The 19,131-nt window shown below is 41.0% G+C and overlaps 1 protein-coding gene across 3 annotated transcripts in view; it reads right to left on the bottom strand.

Moving 5' to 3' along the window:
• The window catches only part of VPS41 (VPS41 subunit of HOPS complex), a 184,375-nt gene that overhangs the window by 15,193 nt on the left and 150,051 nt on the right, over positions 1-19,131 (bottom strand). For all 3 annotated transcript variants that reach the window (XM_074988089.1, XM_074988088.1, XM_074988090.1), the window contains 4 exons: positions 16,816-16,953; positions 11,256-11,310; positions 8,588-8,728; positions 6,585-6,721 (listed from right to left, as the gene is read on the bottom strand). In XM_074988089.1, coding sequence (XP_074844190.1) covers positions 6,585-6,721; positions 8,588-8,728; positions 11,256-11,310; positions 16,816-16,953 — 471 coding nt within the window. The remainder of the gene's footprint in view (positions 1-6,584; positions 6,722-8,587; positions 8,729-11,255; positions 11,311-16,815; positions 16,954-19,131) is intronic.

The following is a 19,131-nucleotide window of genomic DNA, read 5'->3' as shown; positions in this document are numbered from 1 at the left end:
TTCCTCACACAGGTTGCTGAAGGATCTGAAATGCAGCATCAGCTGCTCTTACAGGAGCCTCTTTTGAGCATCTTCTCATCCCCTTGATTGGGGCTGGTGCGGCAGCAGCTGCTTAAAGGCTTCTTATCTAGCACTCTGCCTCAACTTCTATAGCTGGTACATTCAGCCTCACCACTCTTCTGAACAGAGGAAGAATAACACTTCCATTTCCCCCCAGATCTTGCAGACACTTGGGGTAATACTAGTATCCCTGTTGGTCTGGGAAAGCCTATGCAATTACAGTACTACAACATCATCTGTCTTCTGAAACTTAGAAGTAATGCTACAAACCCTCTGTGCCTTCCCAGACTTCAATTCATGGATTGAGAGCTGCATCTCTTCTGGACTGAAGTAGGTGGGTCTGCTGGAACTTCCTGCCCCACATGTAAAAGAAGGTCCACAATTGGGAGACAAGTAAGAAACTTCTTGAAGTGATCTTCCCACTGAGACAACTGAGCCTGAAGACTCTGGCCAATTCGGACATCCAGATTCATTTTACTGAACAAGCTGAACAGACACCATAAAGTTGAGTGCAGGATGAGGAGACTGTGTCTGGCAACAGGCTTTTGTAAACTAGCTATGTGAACCTACCATTGCAATTCCTTTTTTTACATGATTTTCTGAAGTCACACCTATTCAGCCGTAGCTTTCACTCTCAGCAAATGTCTTTGAGCACCCAAATTGCAGCTTTGCTTCTTCTTTCGCTGCAGCTGCTGTGAACATCTTCTGCCTTATCCGTGGGTGACACTTGAAGGGCTGAAGCCCTGGCAATGCGCTTGCAGTAGCCACTACCGATGCCTTGAAACATTGTCTTTCCTCATCATATGACAGAGGGAGTGAAACTTCAATCTCTAAAGCTACAGGCAGTTCAGAAAGGAAGGCATCTGATAGCTTGGTTGTAATAAAAGTTTTTGGCCCTTCAACAGGTCATCTTTGAAATTAGAAGTGCTCTTTTAGTCAGCAGTAGCTGATGGGTTATAACTCCTAGATACCCCTAATTTCAAGACTGTGTGTGGGTTTGTATCAGAGTTGGTAGGGAAACCTAAAAAAAATGAGGATTGGTATTTTATGCTTACAACACAAACACTCCCACACATGCTGAAAATTCACTCATTGCTTGTTCCTTTTCGGTCTCAAGAGTGTTCATGGGGTTAGAAAATAAGGAGACCATTTAATTAATACCATAGAGATAAATAATACTAAAGGAGTATAATAGTTTTTCTTTTTGGACTCCAGTGACAAAGGTTTCCCCAAAGCCAGTGTAGACTCCAAGGTACTCGTCTGGGAGTCAGGAGAATGATTTCTATTCTCAGCTATGCCATCCACTTCTTGTGTAAGGCATCTCTTTCTTGTGTTCTTAGTTTCCCCCATTTGGAGAATAAGATAGAATGTGAGTAGACATAGTTAACATGCTCTTAGATGAAAGGATGAAAAATGGCATAAAGACCTGAACATTCATATTAATAATAAGGCACAGCAAGCAGCTAATTTGGTTTGCTGCCCAAATCTGAAGCATCAAATAAATGAGGCAAGATGCCCACCTGTATAAATCAGCACAGTTTAACTGAAGTCAATGAAGATGCAGCAGTTTAAACCTGTGGGAAATTTGACACACGAAATTCAAACCTTGCATGCAAAGATGCATTTTACACCAATGACATTTCAGCAGCAGTTTTACTTCAAGCAGCAGCTTATAGATTCTTCTGTAAGGGGAAATTAGTCCCTGTTTGATTTTTCTTTTGTTATATTGCTGTAATAGCAAGTCAAGCATACATTTCAATAGGTTCCCAAACTTCTATTAGCTCTATGAGATATATATATATTAGCCCTAGAGCTATCTGGATCTATTTAAAATTAAACCACTTAAAAACCACAAAGCATTTCAAGTCTAATAGATTATTTTAGATACCCATTTGCACGGTTTATAATAAATGATTTTCGGATAAAAGCTATCTAACAGCCACTTGAAGGCAAAAATGAAAAAAGTAAATTCCTTTTATGGCATATTAAATAAGCTTTAATTTAAGTCACATTACTGCCATTTAACCTTTCGGGTATGTTATGCACACAGCATCTCTAATGCTATTTGCCATATGGGTCAGGCCACCATAGTCCACCCTGATGTCAACAGAATGCTGTAAGAACAGAACCATCAGTACAGGCAAAAAAGGAGTCATGTCAGAAGTCAAGAGGTTACTACACAGATGCTGTATGTAGTGTTGTATCTGGAAGCTATTTACTTAAAAAGCAATTGCATTTAATGAGATCAATGCAAATCACTACAGGGAAGAACTAGTAGGAGAAACAGTAGTGAGTGGCAACCTGGGCTATAGCTACTGAGACAGATTTCAGGATCCTGACAAAAGGAAGAAGGGTGAGCAGTAAAATACAGACCCTTGATTTCAGAAAAGCAGACTTTGACTCCCTGAGAGAACTGGCAGGCAGGATCCCTTGGGAAATGGATAAGAGGAGGAAAGGTGTTCAGGAGAACTGGCAGTATTTTAAAGAGGTCTTACTGAAGGCACAGGAACAAACCATCCCAATTCGCAGTAAGAAAAGAAAACATGTTAGGCAACCAGCTTGGCTTAACAGGGAAATCCTTGGTGATCTGAAACTCAAAAAGCATGCATATAGGAAGTGGAAACTTGGACAGATGACTAAAGAGGAGTATAAATATACTGCTAGAGAATGCCGGGCAGTAATCAGTGAAGTGAAAGCACAATTGCAGCTACCAAGAAATATGAAGGTTAACACAAAAGGTTCCTATATGCATGTTAACAATAGGAGGGTAATCAGAGAGGGTGTGGATCAGTTACTGGATGAGGGAGGTAACCTAGTGACAGATGATGTAGGAAAAGCTGAAGTACTCAATGCTTTTTTTTTTTTTTTTTTTGGCTCAGTCTTCACAGACAAGATCAGTTTCCAAACCACGGCACTGGGAAATGCAGTATGGAGGTGGGCAGCCCTTGGTGGGGAAAGAACAGGTTAAGGGCTACTTAGAAAAACTACTGATGCACAAATCCATGGGTTTGGAATTATTGCATCCAAGGGTACTGAGGGAATTGGCAGATGTCATTTGCAGAGTCTTTGGTTATTATCTTTGAAAACTTGTGGAGATCAGGAGAGATCCTGCATGATTGGAAAAATGCAAATGTGGTTCCCATGTCTAAAAAAGGAAGGAAGGACATTCCAGGCAACTATAGAACAGTCAGACTTACCTCAGTCTCTAAAAAAATCATGGGAGGATCCTCAAGGAATCCATTTTGGAGCATTTGGAAGAGGGGAACGTGATCAAGAGTAGTCAACATGGATTCCCCAAGGGCAAGTCGTGCCTGACCAATCTGATTAGCTTCTACGATGAGGTAACTGGCTCTGTGGACATGGGGAAGTTAATGGATGTGATATTCCTTGACTTTCGCAAAGCTTTTGATACAGCTTCCCACAACATTTTTGCCAATAAGTTAAGGAAATATGGATTGGATACATGGTCTGTAAGGTGGATAGAAAGCTGGCTTGATGGACAGACCCAATGGGTAGTGGTTAATGGCTCAATGTCTGGTTGCTAGCCAGTTTCAAGTGGAGTGCCCACAGGATTGGTTCTAAGGCTAGGACTGTTCAACATCTTTATTAATGACCTGTATGAGGGGATGGATTGCACCCGCACCAAATTTGCAGATGACACTAAGCTAGGGGATCAGGTAGATATATTGGAGGGTGGGGATAGGGTCCAGAGTGACCTAGACAAATTGAAGGATTGGGCCAAAAGGAAGTCATGAAGTTCAACAAGTGTAGCATCCTGCACCTGGGATGGAAGAATCCCAAGCATTGTTACAGGCTGGGTACTGACTGGCTAAGTAGCAGTGCAGCAGAAAAGGATCTGGGGATTATAGTGGATGAGAGGCTGGATCTGAGTTAACAGTGTGCGCTTGTAGCCAAGGAGGCTAATGGCATATTTGAGTGTACTGGAAGAATCATTTCCAGCAGATCTAGAGAAGTTATTATTCTTCTCTACTCAGCACTGGTGAGGACACATCTGGGGTATTGTGTCCAGTTCTGGGCCTCCCAGTATAAAAAGGGTGTGGACACATTGGAGTGGGTTCAGCAGAGGGCAATGAAAATGATTAAAGGGCTGGAGCACATGACCTATGAGGAGAGGCTGAGAGATTTGGGCTTATTTAGTTTGCAAAAGAGAAGAGTGAGGGGCAATTTTACAGCAGCCTTCAACTTCCCGAAAGGGAGCTCTAAAGAGGATGGAGACTGTTCTCAGTGGTGAGAGATGGCAGAACAAGGAGCAATAGTTTGAAGCTACAGAGGGAGAGGTGTAGGTTGGATATTAGGAAAAATTATTTCACTAGGAGGGTGGTGAAGCACTGGAATGTGTTACTAAGACAGGTGGTGGAATCTCCTTCCCTAGCTTTTTAAGTCCCGGCTTGACACAGTCATTGCTGGGAGGATTTAGCTGGGGTTGATCCTGCTTTAGGAAGGAAGCTGGACTAGATGACCTCCTGAGGTCCCTTCCAGACCTAGAATTCTATGATTTTATATAATTAAATATACCGACATAGGTGGTAGTCACTTCCATTTAAATGACAATGCAACTAAAAGCAAAGAGAATTCACTGCTTATAAAGCTCTCTTCGTTTTCAAAAAATCATGATCTAAAATGTATGTGCTAAACAAGACGACGCTTTCAAAGACTTTGACCGGTCTATGTGAAGGAGACCTCGCTCCCTGCCATTTTATCACAGTCTGTAGACAACAAAAATATTCAAGCTGAATCCCATTTTGATATCTGAAACAAGAGGATAGTGGTAAAAATCTCTTGACAGGCCAGCAGAATAAGCATCTAACATGGTACTGAAATAATCAGGGACTGATGTCCTTCATGGCCCGGTATAGGGCCATCTTTTGCCTCAGCGTCCGAAGAGGACAAGCAAGGATGGGAGTGACAAAAGTTGGTATAATCTACCCATTGGGTTATGTTTGGAACACAGTATTTATAGGACTTTGTAATTGTTTAAAATAATAATGTAACAAAAATAAAGATTTCTAGGGTAGCTGATGGGCCCTATTTTTAGTTATTATAAAGAGGAATCAAATCAATAGAATGGTTACTTCTGTGTGTCTGTGCAAATACATTGGAGGCATATTTGAATTTCTGTATCCCACAATGACAATATCCTTATCCACAAAACCATACACTTTGCTCAAGATAGACAGGGAAAATGGCTTGGTTTGTAAAATTTACTTTCTTAGCACATCATCATCATCAAGAACCATGGGCTCAGCGCCTGTTGGTGTCTGATGCCTCTCTCACTGTTTCCTTCCACCTCTCCCTGTCCATTGCAGAGATGAATTTTCTTTCGGTAGCCAATTTATAGACCCAACCCCAATCGCTCAATCAGTGTCACAGACCTTGTTTACCTGGGCGATGTCAAAGCCCGCATCTTTTATCATTTAGTCGTACTGGCAACAGATTTCATTCATATTGTTGTTTCACGATCAGCCCATCATCACTCATCTGACCAACCCTCCTCCTCTATCCAGGCTTGGGAATGGCATGGAACCCCTAGAGGCTTCATGGCAGAGTTTTCTTAGCACATGATGACACTGAATGGGTGCATCTACACCAGCCCCCTTCTTTGAAGGGGGCATGCTAAGCAGGCAGGTCGGAGGAGGCTAATGAGGTGCTGCAAATCATATGCAGCACCACATTAGCATAATGGCCACCGCGGGAACTTCAAAGCTGCTAACTTCAAAAGCGCTGACAGGCAGTGTCTGAAGTAGTGTAGACATACCCAATGGGTAGCATTAGAACCTAGCACAAGTATCCCGGATGCTCCTCATGCACCACCTCATCTGGGACCAAGCAAAAAAGTGCTGATCATAGGACTCACGAGACACGATGTAATGAAAAGAATATTGTATGCAACAGCCCAAAGCCACCCTTTGCTTGGCAGTCCAGATGCAGAACAGAAGAGAGAATCAGAGTTGCAAACAGCCGCAAAAATTGCTGTGTGAAGTCCTGACACTCATTTCTAAATTGTTTTTGTCAAGATTGTACATTGACACATGGCTATGTCTATACTACTAACTAGGGGGTGTGATTCCTCTGCTCATGTACACACATTTGATAGCAGTGTAGCTGTGGTCTCATGGATAATGGAAGTGGAGGCATGTCTGAGTCATGCTGATTTCATACCCAATGGTTCCAACTGGGTTTCTCCCAGACGTGGCTCAGCCATGCTTCTGTTCGTGCTACCAGTGCTAATGTGACTGCACGACTATTTATACTCACTCCAGCAAAATGCGAACTAGGGTGAATACGTATACATGAGCAGGAGAATCACACCCCTAATTTTTAGTATAAACATAGTTCAAGTAGAAATAATGAAAGGCCGCAACCCAACCCTTTAAATACAGTGAGTCATGACTGTCTAATTTATGTGGCCATCTCTGGCTGTTTAATAACTGAAAAATCACCTTGTCCTTTTGAGAATAAATACCACAGAGGCAGAAATAAAGAGATCACATGAGATCCTTTACCTGCAAATTGTAGTCCTGGAGAATTTTCACCAGTGAATCTCTCAGATTAGGAATCTCCATGCCTTCCTTAATGCGGTGAATCAGAAGAATGGGGTCGACATGGGTTCCAATGTTGTTTAATAAGCCAGTAATAAATGCTGTAGAAAAAAATATGTAAATAAGTCGTAATGTGATGCCCCAGTAAGATGCCCAATACGAGAGTGCTGATAACAGTATCTGCTTTTTAAGGAAGGAGCAGTTATAAAATCAGCAACGTTAGGTCACATTTATATATTTCTTGCACACTTGTCTCTTGAGGAAGGAAACAAGACATACTGTGATTGGTTGACTAATACAAAAGCCTTTGAACCTCTGAAAAGGAAACCTGGAGTATTTAATGGGCCGAGTCTTCAAAACAGAACAAAAATAACCCACAAATTTGAAATTACAGTGCACCCATGGCTAACTGTTTTGGAGGCACTTGAACACATTAAATCACTTTATATTACTTTATATCACAGTATAATTACTTTGGAAGCATGGGATAAAAAAATTAAATATTTTAAGCATGTCTATGAACCTTAAGTAGCCTTTCCTTGCAGGAGTGAAATGCTGTTTTATGCAGTGCTGAGTCAGCCCTTTTACTCACAGATGGATCTCTCATGAGGAGAGCATCTCACAGTTCAGCATCTTCTCTCTGTTCAGGGACTGAGCAGGTCCAACTGAGCAGCTGTGTACACAGAGCAAGAGGGCTGGTGGTTGCAGGGTAAGAAAGGTATTGACTCTTGGTTACCTGATTCTGATTTGAATTAGTGGTCAAGTGGTGAAAAGTTGTGTATAGCAATCCCTAGATTTAGAGAGGTTGCGTCCTGGGTAACCTCTGTATAAATTGTATTTCATGTAAATTGGAGGGGGTGAGGGTGGCTGGGGGAGCAGGCAGCTGGGAGAAGTGTGGGGGCAGGGGACAGCCATGTGGCCCCCAGCTTCTCCCAGCTGGGGGTGCAACACAGCTGCTTGAGCTGCACGATAAACAGCGCAGCTGGTAGAAACTGTGCTGCAAGCAGCTGGGAGAATGCAAGCAAGCCACTCTGCATGCCAGGCTCTCCCAGCTGGGGGGAGCCAGGGGCTCGAGTGGTGGTGGTGGGCGATTTCAATTTGCACTTAACTCACATTAATGTGAATTAAGCACAAATCGAAATTGCGCTTCTCGAGGGTTTACTGTATCTCAACAGTAATCCCATGAGCCATTCAGTGCCTAGGAAAAGGGAGTTTAATCAAGACAGTTTTATAGCCCTGGCTTAAAAAATTCCAAAGGCAGATACAGTCGTATACTGTAGGCAGCTTTAAAGATTTCCCAAGTAACTTAAATTCCCAATGATATATTCTCTCCTGAATTCATTCTCTAATCAAAAATGATGTTGGGTTAACATTCTAGCAGCAACCATGCTGATCTGTAAACCCAGAACAGATGCTTAGATCAGGGCAAATAGGAAAAAAAATCAACACTTAATGATATTAAAGAACTTTTGTCTTCACAAGACAAAACAAAGAATTCCACACTTTAACTCAGGTGTAAAGGTAAAGCTTTCTATCCTGATCTAGATTTTTAGAAATTTGCAAAGTGAAACATAAACTAGAGTAAAACATATGCAATCCCTCAAACTTTCTGTCAACGTTGCCTGAGGATCAACTTTTCAGTAGGTATAAAAATACAGCCTCACTTCAAATCAACATGAAAGAAATAGAATATTTCATGAATTTCTGTAGGTAGCAATATACTAGTTGGACACTAGCATCATATTTTTAAATACTTGGCCCTTTCCTGCCCTGAGATATTGCAACACTGGAGAATTTTTTCTTCAACATGGCAATACTAAAAAATGTTTAAACTACTGTAGAGCCTCTTGTACTAGGTAACCCACGATGGCTCCAAAAATAAATCTGAACATATTATTTGTGCCAGGTACCGGGATAATGGGATAATTCACTTCCTGCACTTCATCAAACACACACGTTCTGCTTACGTGGTTTGTCGATAGAATATAAAATGAGATCTTCCCATAGTTCTCCATCATCTTGTTCTTTAGCAAATTCAATAGCTTTATCTACATCCTGCAATTCTTCCATTATCATCTTCAGTGCGCTACGGCTATTACCCATTCTGCCTAAAAGAAAAAAAAGGAATATGGGAATTATAAAATACAAAGGAAAAAATGCATAAAGCACCTTGTTTATTCTGTGCCTTGATCATGAACAACAGAAGGGTGAAGTTTGAGACCCTAATTCAGCAAACACTTAAGCAGGAGCCTCACTTTAATTACACGCTCAGGTGCCTCATTATTCAACAATGCATTTGAGCATGTGCTTAAGTAAAGCCTCTGCTCAAGTCCCATTACAGTTACTAGGATTGCAGTACATGCTTTAGTGCTTTTACAAACTGGTGCCTTTTGTTACAACACTGAGGGAGGTTAAGCAAGGTGATGTTAATTCTCTCTCTCTCCTGCACTGCAGGTACATCTGAGGTAGGGTAAGTCAAGTGTTGTACTATATATCCACATGTATACACGTGTGCTGACAGAGACATATACATACACCAGGGTGCAACAAGATGCATAGGTCTTGCACCACGTGTTTCTGCTCTCAGGGAACATCTTATAGTCTTCTCCCCAAACCCACTTCCCATCCATATCCATTTGTTACCTTTTGTTTCCTATCTTTTAACCAGCTATTGATCTACGGAGAGGACCTTTCTTTTTATCCCACAGAGCCTTACTTTGCTTAAGAGCCTTTGATATGTAATCTTGTCAAAGGCATTCTGAAAATCCAAGCACATTACTTGTACTGGATCAACTTTGCCATGTTTTCTGACCCCTTCAAAGAATTCTAATAGACTGATGAAGCATGAATCACCTTTACAGAAGTTGAGCTAATACCACCCCAACATTTTACATTTCTTTATGTTTCCGAAAATTCTGTTCTTTACTGTAGTTGCAAATAACTTGTCTGGTACTGAAATAAAGCTAAATGGCCTATAACTGCCAGGATTGCCTCTAGAGCCTTTTTTGAAAAACAGCGCTATCCTCCAGTTCTTTGATTTCCAGCTCTCTACAATTTTGTACCTTGAGTTTTATGAACTCTGAGATGAACACCATCTGGTTCTGATAACTTATTACACTCATCCCTTGCTATATAAGGACAATTGGTTCCCAACTGTTCGTAGGTGAAAACTCGTAAGAGGGGCACTAAATTACCATTAAAATACATGTAAAAGTTTCTGATTGGTTCCTAGTGCTCCCAATTGGGGGAAGGAGTGGCAACATGCAGACTGAAAAGTAAGTGAACCTTAGGGGGTGGTGGTGTTGGAAAAGGTGCACTACCTGTGGGGGAATGCAGTGGGCTGGGGGGTTCCAGGCCTGTGTGGGTGTTGGGAGCAGGCAGGGCTGGGGGTGCATGGGGAGTTGCAGGCCAGGGGTGTTGGGAGAGGGCCGGGCGGGGCTGTGGGTTTTCCCATGTCCCAGCTGGCTGCGCTCTAGCCGTGGGACTGTGGGTTTCCCCACACCCTGGCCAGGGACCCTGCGGCTGGCTCCGCTCCAGCTGCGGGTCTTCCAATGCCCTGGCCAGTGACCCCATGGCTGGCTCGTATAAGCAGGGGGAAGTTCACTCTTTCAGTGAACAAATGTATGTATTTATGTCCCTTGTTTTAGCAAGTACTCGTAAGTCAAGTACTCGTTAAACGAGGGATGAGCGTACCCTATAAATGTAATCAATTTGTTCCACAATCTACTGGTACTTCAGTCTGGCATTAGGTCTCAGATTTATTCCAAAAATACAGCTAAAATGGATGGTTCACGTGGGGGACTCTTCGTCACATCCTTTGCAGTGAAGACCGTGAAAAGAATTCATTTTGCTTCTCTGCAATGAGTTTCTCTTCCCTGAATGCTTCTTTAGTATATGATAATCGATTGGCCCGACTGACTGACTGGTTTTTAAATACTTTTTTATTTACTTAAAATAAATTTGATACTAGTTTTTGTGTCTTTATTAGTTAGTCCTCTAATTTCTTTTTGGCCTGCCCTGCCAAAGTTTATGGTCCTTTCTATTTTCCCTCATAGGATTTGACTTCCAATGTCTAAGGGTGCTTTTTTGCCTTTGACTCGTTTACTGTGTTGTTTAGCTAAGGTGGCTCCATTTTTTTTCTGGCCCAACTCCATTTCTTTTTCAAATTGAGGGCATACATTTATGTTTGAGCCTCGAACAGAGTTTTAAAATACTTATCTTGCGGACATTTCATTCTAATGATGGTTTCTTTTAATTCTTGTAATTTCTATTAATGAAATAGTTTCCTTATTTTTGTGTAGCTTCCTTTTTTAAATTAAATGTTTCTGTGGTAGATTTCTTTGGCAAATTCCACCTTACAAGGATGCTAAATTTAATTAAGTTTTGATTGTTACTACTCAATGACTCAACTATATTCACCTCTTGGTGATACATTTAGGATTAAATCAAAAATTGTCTGTCCCTTTGTAAGATATGGATATATAAGGTAGTTGTATTGACTCTACACCAACTTTGTTTCTAGAAGAGTAAATGTGTTATATGCTAAGATTTAATACTTTACACGTACTTTCACAGCACAGACTTTATGACAAGATTAAAATTATCTTGCCATTTATTACAATGAAAGTTACTTACTCAGAAGGTAGACTGTCTCTTCTACAAAGTACCTCTGTTGGCAGATTTCAAGAGCCTTAAAAAGAGAATATGGAGAACCATGCCATAAAAATTATCAACCACTCTTCCAAAGGCCAAAAAGATAAAGATGCATTACTCTTCTGAACAAGAGAACAGCTTCATTAATATGTACTAGTAGAGTCTTCAGAATTAATTAAAAGAAGAGATTTTTTGGCACGTCTTTCCCTCTGAGGTGGAAGATTTAAGAGCTCCCATTCCTGAGACAAGCAGGGGACACAGGAAATCTCATGTTTTTTTTTTCTTGCATACAATGGGCTACATATTAGTCAAGGGATTGTCTCATAGACCTTCTGCCCTTTCAATCACATAAATCCTAAATGGCAACTATAGTAATGGCTTACATGGAAAAGTAATATAAAAATATTTTAGCTGCTCTTATATGATTTAGCAGCTGGACACAAGTAAGAGATCCTGTACCACATGGCTAGAAAACTTTCCACAGATGACCAACGTTCCAAATTTGAGACCTACTAGCTCCTGGGAAGAAAGTTCTGGACAGTGGACACTCATAGCAAGCCCTCCTCCTGACCAAATAATGGAGAAAGTAGCTTCACTTCTTCAACATCCAGAACTGGAGAAAGTCACACTGAAACTAGTCAGCAGACTGAATGAAGAGACCAGCATTTGCAGGTATTCTAAAGAGGTGACATAGCCCAAGGAGAAAGGATGGGGGGGAAAAGGCACAAGTGGAAACATGTCAGTTGATCTGTACTAACAGAGGAATCCATAATACGAGTCAAGTTTTTTATAACAGGGTTTTCTTCCACCCACTCAGGCAAAGTAGGAAAAAGGTAGGAAGATATGAGTAGGGTTTCATACAGACATCATGAAGATCAGAGAATAAAAGTCAACATCTTTCTGGGAGCACCCAGGTAGAGCAATGCTGTTGCCAATGGAGCTATACCAATTTATACCAGCAAGGAATGTGACTCCTGAACATCAAAAGGAGAATGACACAAGATTGAAGTCTGACACATGGGGTGGATTAAGTCTCCTTCCCACACACACATAGCTCTGTATGGACTGAAAAGCAGAAGAGAGAGAAAAGAACGTCCTGTTGAATACAAAGTCATACTGGGAAGTTCTCCACACTATCTACAAACAGAAAACCAAAATGAAAAAAAAAAAACAAATAAAGCTAGAACCACAGATGCCCAGTCGTCTTCCACTGTGAAAAGAAGAATATAAGGTAAAATAGAGTCTTCATTATTACTGCATCTGGCATGTTTATACACTATAATGCTCCCTATAGAAGGAAGAAAAGCAGATAAATATTTCTCTTGCAGTTTCTCTGATACAACATTTGTGTTGTGAATAATAGCAATTCCTCTCCCCCAAAAGTTTTTTTAGTATGCAAATAATCTCCTCTTGGCCACTTTTTCATCGATTGATAGTGAGTGAGTAGATTTATGCATCTATAATATGGGTCTATAGAATTTATACAGGATAGATGGCTAATTGGAGTGAAAAACATTGGCAAACTGTAAATTTTTGTTCCTCTCATTATTTCTCAGCCATGTGACAGCCTAGAATGATGGTAAATTCAATAATGTTATTTGTAAACTGCTTTGGCAATTTTTCTCTTTTCCCTGCCCACTCGCTTGCTGAAAATGTATTTAGTAAACATAAACAAGATCTGTGGAGTTTAAGGAACTTTCATTTTAATGCAGTGTTCTTTTCTCATACGTAAAATCTATTTTTGCACCTGTCCATTCTACCACCCACTACCCCAAATCACATTGTGCTTTATTTGCAGCCAAGCAGTGGAGCAAAATAGCTTTAGTTTTGCACTTGCAAAATTTACACACTTCCCCCCTCACAGCCACCAGTTCCATCAGTACTTTGAGATACATGTTTTCTTCGTTACTCAGCATGTCATTCTTGAATTCATAAAACATTGCATTTCATCAAACACCTAGAAGAAAAACATTATGTGACGCTTCCTATTTTTCTGGTTAAGTTCAATTGATTGGATGACCATGGGGAAAATTGAAAAAATGAATCAAAAGAAAAATGCATCACTAGTGCACACAAAGGATAGGACAGGGGTCTGCAACCTGTGGCTCTCTGAGGACTTCTTTGTGTCCTGAAACTATAATTACAATTTTTTTAAAAAAAAAACAAAACCCTCCTGATTATTTTTGATAAATGATGAGCATCTAAAAGTACAAATATGAACAACTCATATCTAAATAGCAAACGATATGTGATCTCAAAACATTGGCTAACCCCTCCCTTCGCATCCCCCCAGAAATAGAGAAGGTTCAGGAATGAAAGTCAGGTAGACAGTGGTGCAAACACACATGTAAACTGTGAGGAAATAGAATACGTAAAAAAATTGTGAACATCCTGCAGTAACCATATATTGCATTACAAACCACTGTATGCATGCTGTTCTTAAATAGGGATTACTAAAAGTATGGTTTGATGTTATTTATTAAGGACTGTCTCATATTCACGTGCATTGTGGCTCTTGAATTAATGAGTTTTTTTTTTTTTTTAAACCAAGTTGGAAAAAATGGCTCTTCTTGCTATTTGGGTTGCTGACCCATGGGATAGGAGACACATGAACAGAAAGTCACTTGCACAAAAATTTTACACTACAAATGAGCCCTGAAACATTCTATGAATGTAAATCTGTCAGTTGTATCTGTAAGTGGTGGGACACAAAACCACACGTGAAAATGATTTGGGTGAATACAAATGGAAGCTCTGTTGTACCCCACTTAACAATTCATGCTAAAATGCTGATGAAATGCACCACCTATCATATACAACTTCACAGACAGATCTCTGACTTCTGCAGTAAGACCTAAAAGAGTTAGTTCTTTAAAAAAAATGACTGTTTTACACTAAGGCACTTCAAGAACCTCACAACAGAAGACCTCTATTGTGAGTGAACTGATTATTCTTTTCACTTGACCAGCAAGTCAGACAACTTAATGAGGCAATTTTTGTGTAACAAATTCAACCAACTATGCAGTACTGCTACTTTAAGAGTACATAACCCAAAGTCTCTGATGTGAAGGAAGGAAAGGGGGCTGTCACGTTGGAATGTGGAAAAAAGCAAAGCAAGTACAGCATTCTCTTATGTGTTTATGATGTCAATTAAACGAAAGGAGAATTCATTGTAAAGCACTTTGTTTAAAAATGTTTGATCATAATGTAATCACTACGTCTGCACACACTGAGAGTAGAGTGACTAGATGTTCTGATTTTATAGGGACATTCCCAGCATTCAGGGTCTTGTCTTATATACAACGCCTATTTCCTCTCCCAACTCATCCCTATTTTTGACTCTTGCTATTTGATCACCCATAGTTGAGGGCCACTTTAGGGATAGGTGGTCTGGGCAAACATCCAGGACGCCAAACACAAAGGATGAAATCCTGGCCTCACTAAACTCAATTTCAGGTATTATAGATGAATTGGTCTATGCTTTTTTTTTTATATTTTTTTTTTTTGTGAGAATGCCCCCTGAGGGAGCAGAAAGGATTAAGAATGAGGACAAATATGGTCAAGCAGTTAAAGCACAGGATGAGGAGTTAGAAGATCTTGGTTTTGTTTCAGGTTCTTGCAATTAAGTCAGAGTTGCTTTAAAAGCTACCTGGGTCTCCTTACAATAGGATAAAAAGTACATGCTTATGTACCTTGCAGGGTGTTCTGAGGTCTTGTTTGTGTATGTTTTTGGAAAGTACTTTGGGATTCACAAAAAGCTGGGGAGGGGAGCAAAGGAGAAGACTGGATGAGGTGCCTGTGGAGGGAGATTGGGAGCGCGTAGGCACAAGGACCATAAGCTTGTGGGTGGACAACTAGAGGCCAGAGGAGGGACAAATTAAGAAGCAGTGGGCCTGACTGAGCAAGAACAGGGAGACTAAAACTGAGAATGGACAGTACAGACAGGAGGATAGGGCTGTAGCCAGACAAAGTCTCCCCCTTACAAGCCAGCTTGCTCGCTGCCCCCCCTCCCCCACTGAGGAGCACACAGGGCACAGAAATGGCTGCTGACAACACAGTCTTTGATGCCCTCATTGAGGCCCAGATATGCTAGCTTATCGTGACCCTGAGAAGCAGAAAGTACAGCTAGAAGGCTAACAGGCCAGACTGTCAACATGAGGGGGGGGACCCTCAGAAATCACCCCAGCTGGCATTGATCAATATGATGCACACACACAATCACCCAGAAGGGGACGTGCCCCGCCCGCACAAAAGAATGTCCTGTACTCCTAAATTGCTTATCTCCTGTCTTACAAGTGCAAACTAAGTAACAATTGCCCTTGTAACAAACTGGCGTCACAAAGACAGACCAGTATGATCTGGCACCATAGATAAGAAAGAGAATACGTAACCCAGAAGGAGTATAAAAGGTGGGTCCAGCAGAACTCTAACTTTGAGTGCATCTCCACCAACTACCTGCTGGTCGGGTCAGGTGATTGCCTCCCGAGGTCCACTACTGGGGACGCCCAACCTCGTATTCGTCTTTCCGCGGAATTGAGTGACCGATCCAGCTTGGCTACGCTGGTATCGAGAGACGCAGAGAGGGTAAGATACACCCATGCTAGGTCTCCGACTTTTTTGTGCACAGCTAAAGAATTAGAGCTCTGTAACTAGATGTCATTGTGCCAAGATATCATTGTGTTAGATGACAACAGATATCTTTGTATTGGATTGTAACGTAACTTGTTAACTTAACCTGTACTTTGCTAGCATATAAGAAGTAAACAATAGCCTTTTGTAACCGCACGCTTATAACTGTAGCTTAATAAACTTGTAACTAGTTAAGCTCTGAGCCTGACCCTGCTGTTAACCCTTTTGTCACTGCAACGCAGCCGGCACAACAAAAGAACTTTAACCGTTTGGTTACTACAGCCTGGCCATGGGTGAGAGTGCTAGGAGCTGCCTCCTCTAACAGTAAAAAACTGGGTTGTTTAGGACCCGGGGGAGTACCTCACCGCACATTACCTGGCCACCGGCTAACAAGGGCAGAAGGGAAAATAGGATCTCAATTTAAACACTGAAATGAACTTTTTAAAAAAAAAACAAAAAACAAAAAAAACAATTTTCCCCTCTCCCTAATGGATGTTAAATAGACCTAAAGTTATACACATTTGTAATAGCTAACTATGCATGCAACTAAATCACTAAAACTATACCTGTATTTGCCCTGCTTTCAAGCAATGAAAATAAGCCCTAAACTTAGCAATAAGATTCTTAATTTCTTACTACAAGCCAGAGCTACATAATAAATGTACACAGATACTAAAGCCAATAGCTGAACTATATGTATGCAGTATATAAAATGAAGCTCAGGATCTTCTATTACAATAAAAAAAAGTCATAATCCTCTGTTTTTTCAGTAACAGAAACGCTTAGCTGTCAGCATCTCGACCAGTTCTCTTCTGATCCAGCAGAGGGCAGTGCTATACATATTAACAAATTTTCAGTACAGCACACAGCTGACAAACCAATCCAAGAACCATCTCTCAGATCTCAGGCTTACCTTCTCTAATGGACAATGTGTGCTGTCTCTGAGAAATGGCAGCAGGTTTGGACGATCATATTCGGCATACAGACTGATCTGTTTCTCATGATACTTCTGTCCTTTATGATGGTCCCTTTTGAAAAGCTTGTGCAAATACTGCAAGAACAAAAAATATCAGAAATAAACAAATAGCTACACAAACGTTCACCATAAACTGACCTGATGAGTAACTCACTTGAGAGATGTAAAATAGAATACAAGCTTTTAATAGAAGACTAGTTTATGTTTTTCCTATAGTACCCTATTATGAGATTATCCAAGGCCAACCCTGCTAAGCCACTATTTCTGTCAGTACTTTAAGATGCATGTTTTCTTTGTTACTCAGCATGACATTCTTGAATTCATAAAATATTGCATTTCATCAAACACCTAGAAGAAAAACATTATGGGCTTGTCTACACTAACACCTTCCTTTGAAGGAAGGATGGTAAGTAGGGTGTTGGGAGTTTACTAATGAAGTGCTGTGGTGCATACACAGCACTTCATTAAGCAAATTCCCCCCCACGGCAACTTTGAAGATTTACACTTTGAAGTACTGGCGCGCGTCTAGCCAGCAACAAAATTTTGAGGAGTAAAGGGACTTCGAAGTTGCCCCGGCACTTTGAAATACCGGCCATGGCTTAGTTTTAAACTTCGAAGTTGCTGCGGGAGGGAATTTGCTTAATGAAGTGCCGCCTATGCACCGCAGCACTTCATTAGTAAACTCCCAAAACCCTAATTACCATCCTTCCTTCAAAGGAAAGTGGTGGTATAGACAAGCCCTATGTGACACCTTCTACTTTTCTGGTTAAGTTCAATTGATTGGACAACCCTGGGGCAAGTTGAAAAAAGAATCAAAAGAAAAATGCAGCATGCATGTAATGCATACAGCTTGAAATCAGATATTTCAAACTACAAATTAGCTGCAGATACAAGTGCACGTGCATGTATGCAATGTGTGATGTTCCTCCCCCCACCCCACCCCCCCCAAAAAAAACCCAAGAATTCGGAAATAATTACTTTTAAGGTTATTTTTATTCAATAGGACACAAACAACATTTTGAAACTGATGCACCCTCTTAATTGTTAAGCATGCAGTTAACAAGGCTCTGACACCAAACTACACCTAATACAGGTAGGTGTCTGCTGTACTTATATTTCCATTTCATTTGACCCCATAAGGTTAAGGTTTTTCACCCCACTCCTATCTACAGCAACGGCTGCTAAACAGGACAGGCTTCCCTCCCTAATAGGCTGTGTCTATAATAAACGGCCCAAAATATGCTAATGAGGCACAGATGCAAATTCCCCACACCTCATTAGCATGAGGTCACATGATTTGGAGTCTGGAAGAAGTTCTTCTGGACTCCAAAACGCCATTTAGAAGCGCAGCCCCGGGGGTGGGGGCTGTAAAGAGAGGAGGAGGGGCGTCTTCCAGAAGGAAGTCCTTCTGGAGGCCCCTTCTTCCCAAAAATTTTCAGGACTCGTTTATTCTAAAGTGGCATGTGTAGAAAGGGCCATACGGTTTAAGGTTAACCATGTAATTCTGAATGAATGAAAAAAGTCATGGAAGTTATTGCTCTGGAAATCCAAATGGTTTACTTCTTCTATCAAGCAAAGAGAATGGAACTGTAAGGCCGTGTCCACACTGGCACAAACCTTCGAAATGGCCATGCAAATGGCCACATCGAAGATTACTAATGAGGTGCTGAAAGGCATATTCAGTGCCTCATTAGCATGCCGCCAGCTGCAGCTCTTCGAAATTGGGACTAAGGAATAAGGTGATTTCGAAGTTGGCGGCATCCTTTCGAAAAGGACCCCCGTTGGGACAAGCTCAGTTGGAGTGTAACGCAGCAATTTTGAAGAGCTGTAACCGGCAGCATGCTAATGAGGTGCTGAATATGCATTTCAGTGCCTCATTAGTAATCTTCAATTTGGCCATTTGCACGGCCATTTCGAAGTTTTGTGCCAGTGTAGATGTAGCCCATGTTACATCCATATTCCAATGTATTAGCTGAAAGGAAAGCATCACACTGGGCAACACTTCTGTAAGGGACACAAAAGAAAAAGTAACCAACAGTTAGGCTTTACAGTCCAGAACCGTAAGTGATGGTGCTCAGCATGTCATCAAGAGCATAGAAGAACTCATTAAAAAATAATTGTATTCATCTACAAAAGTCCTTAGGCCACAGTTAACCTAAAATGACAGGAAGAGCCAATATATCTCTCATCCACTCATATAGCTGATCACTGGCTCAAAGACTTCTACATTGGGTACCTTTATTCCCTGCTACT

The sequence above is a fragment of the Carettochelys insculpta genome, chromosome 2 (assembly GCF_033958435.1).
Source record: "Carettochelys insculpta isolate YL-2023 chromosome 2, ASM3395843v1, whole genome shotgun sequence".
In the NCBI taxonomy this organism is placed as follows: Eukaryota; Metazoa; Chordata; order Testudines; family Carettochelyidae; genus Carettochelys; species Carettochelys insculpta.
Note: the sequence above shows the minus strand (reverse complement) of the source record. Positions and strands in the feature narration are given on the sequence as shown.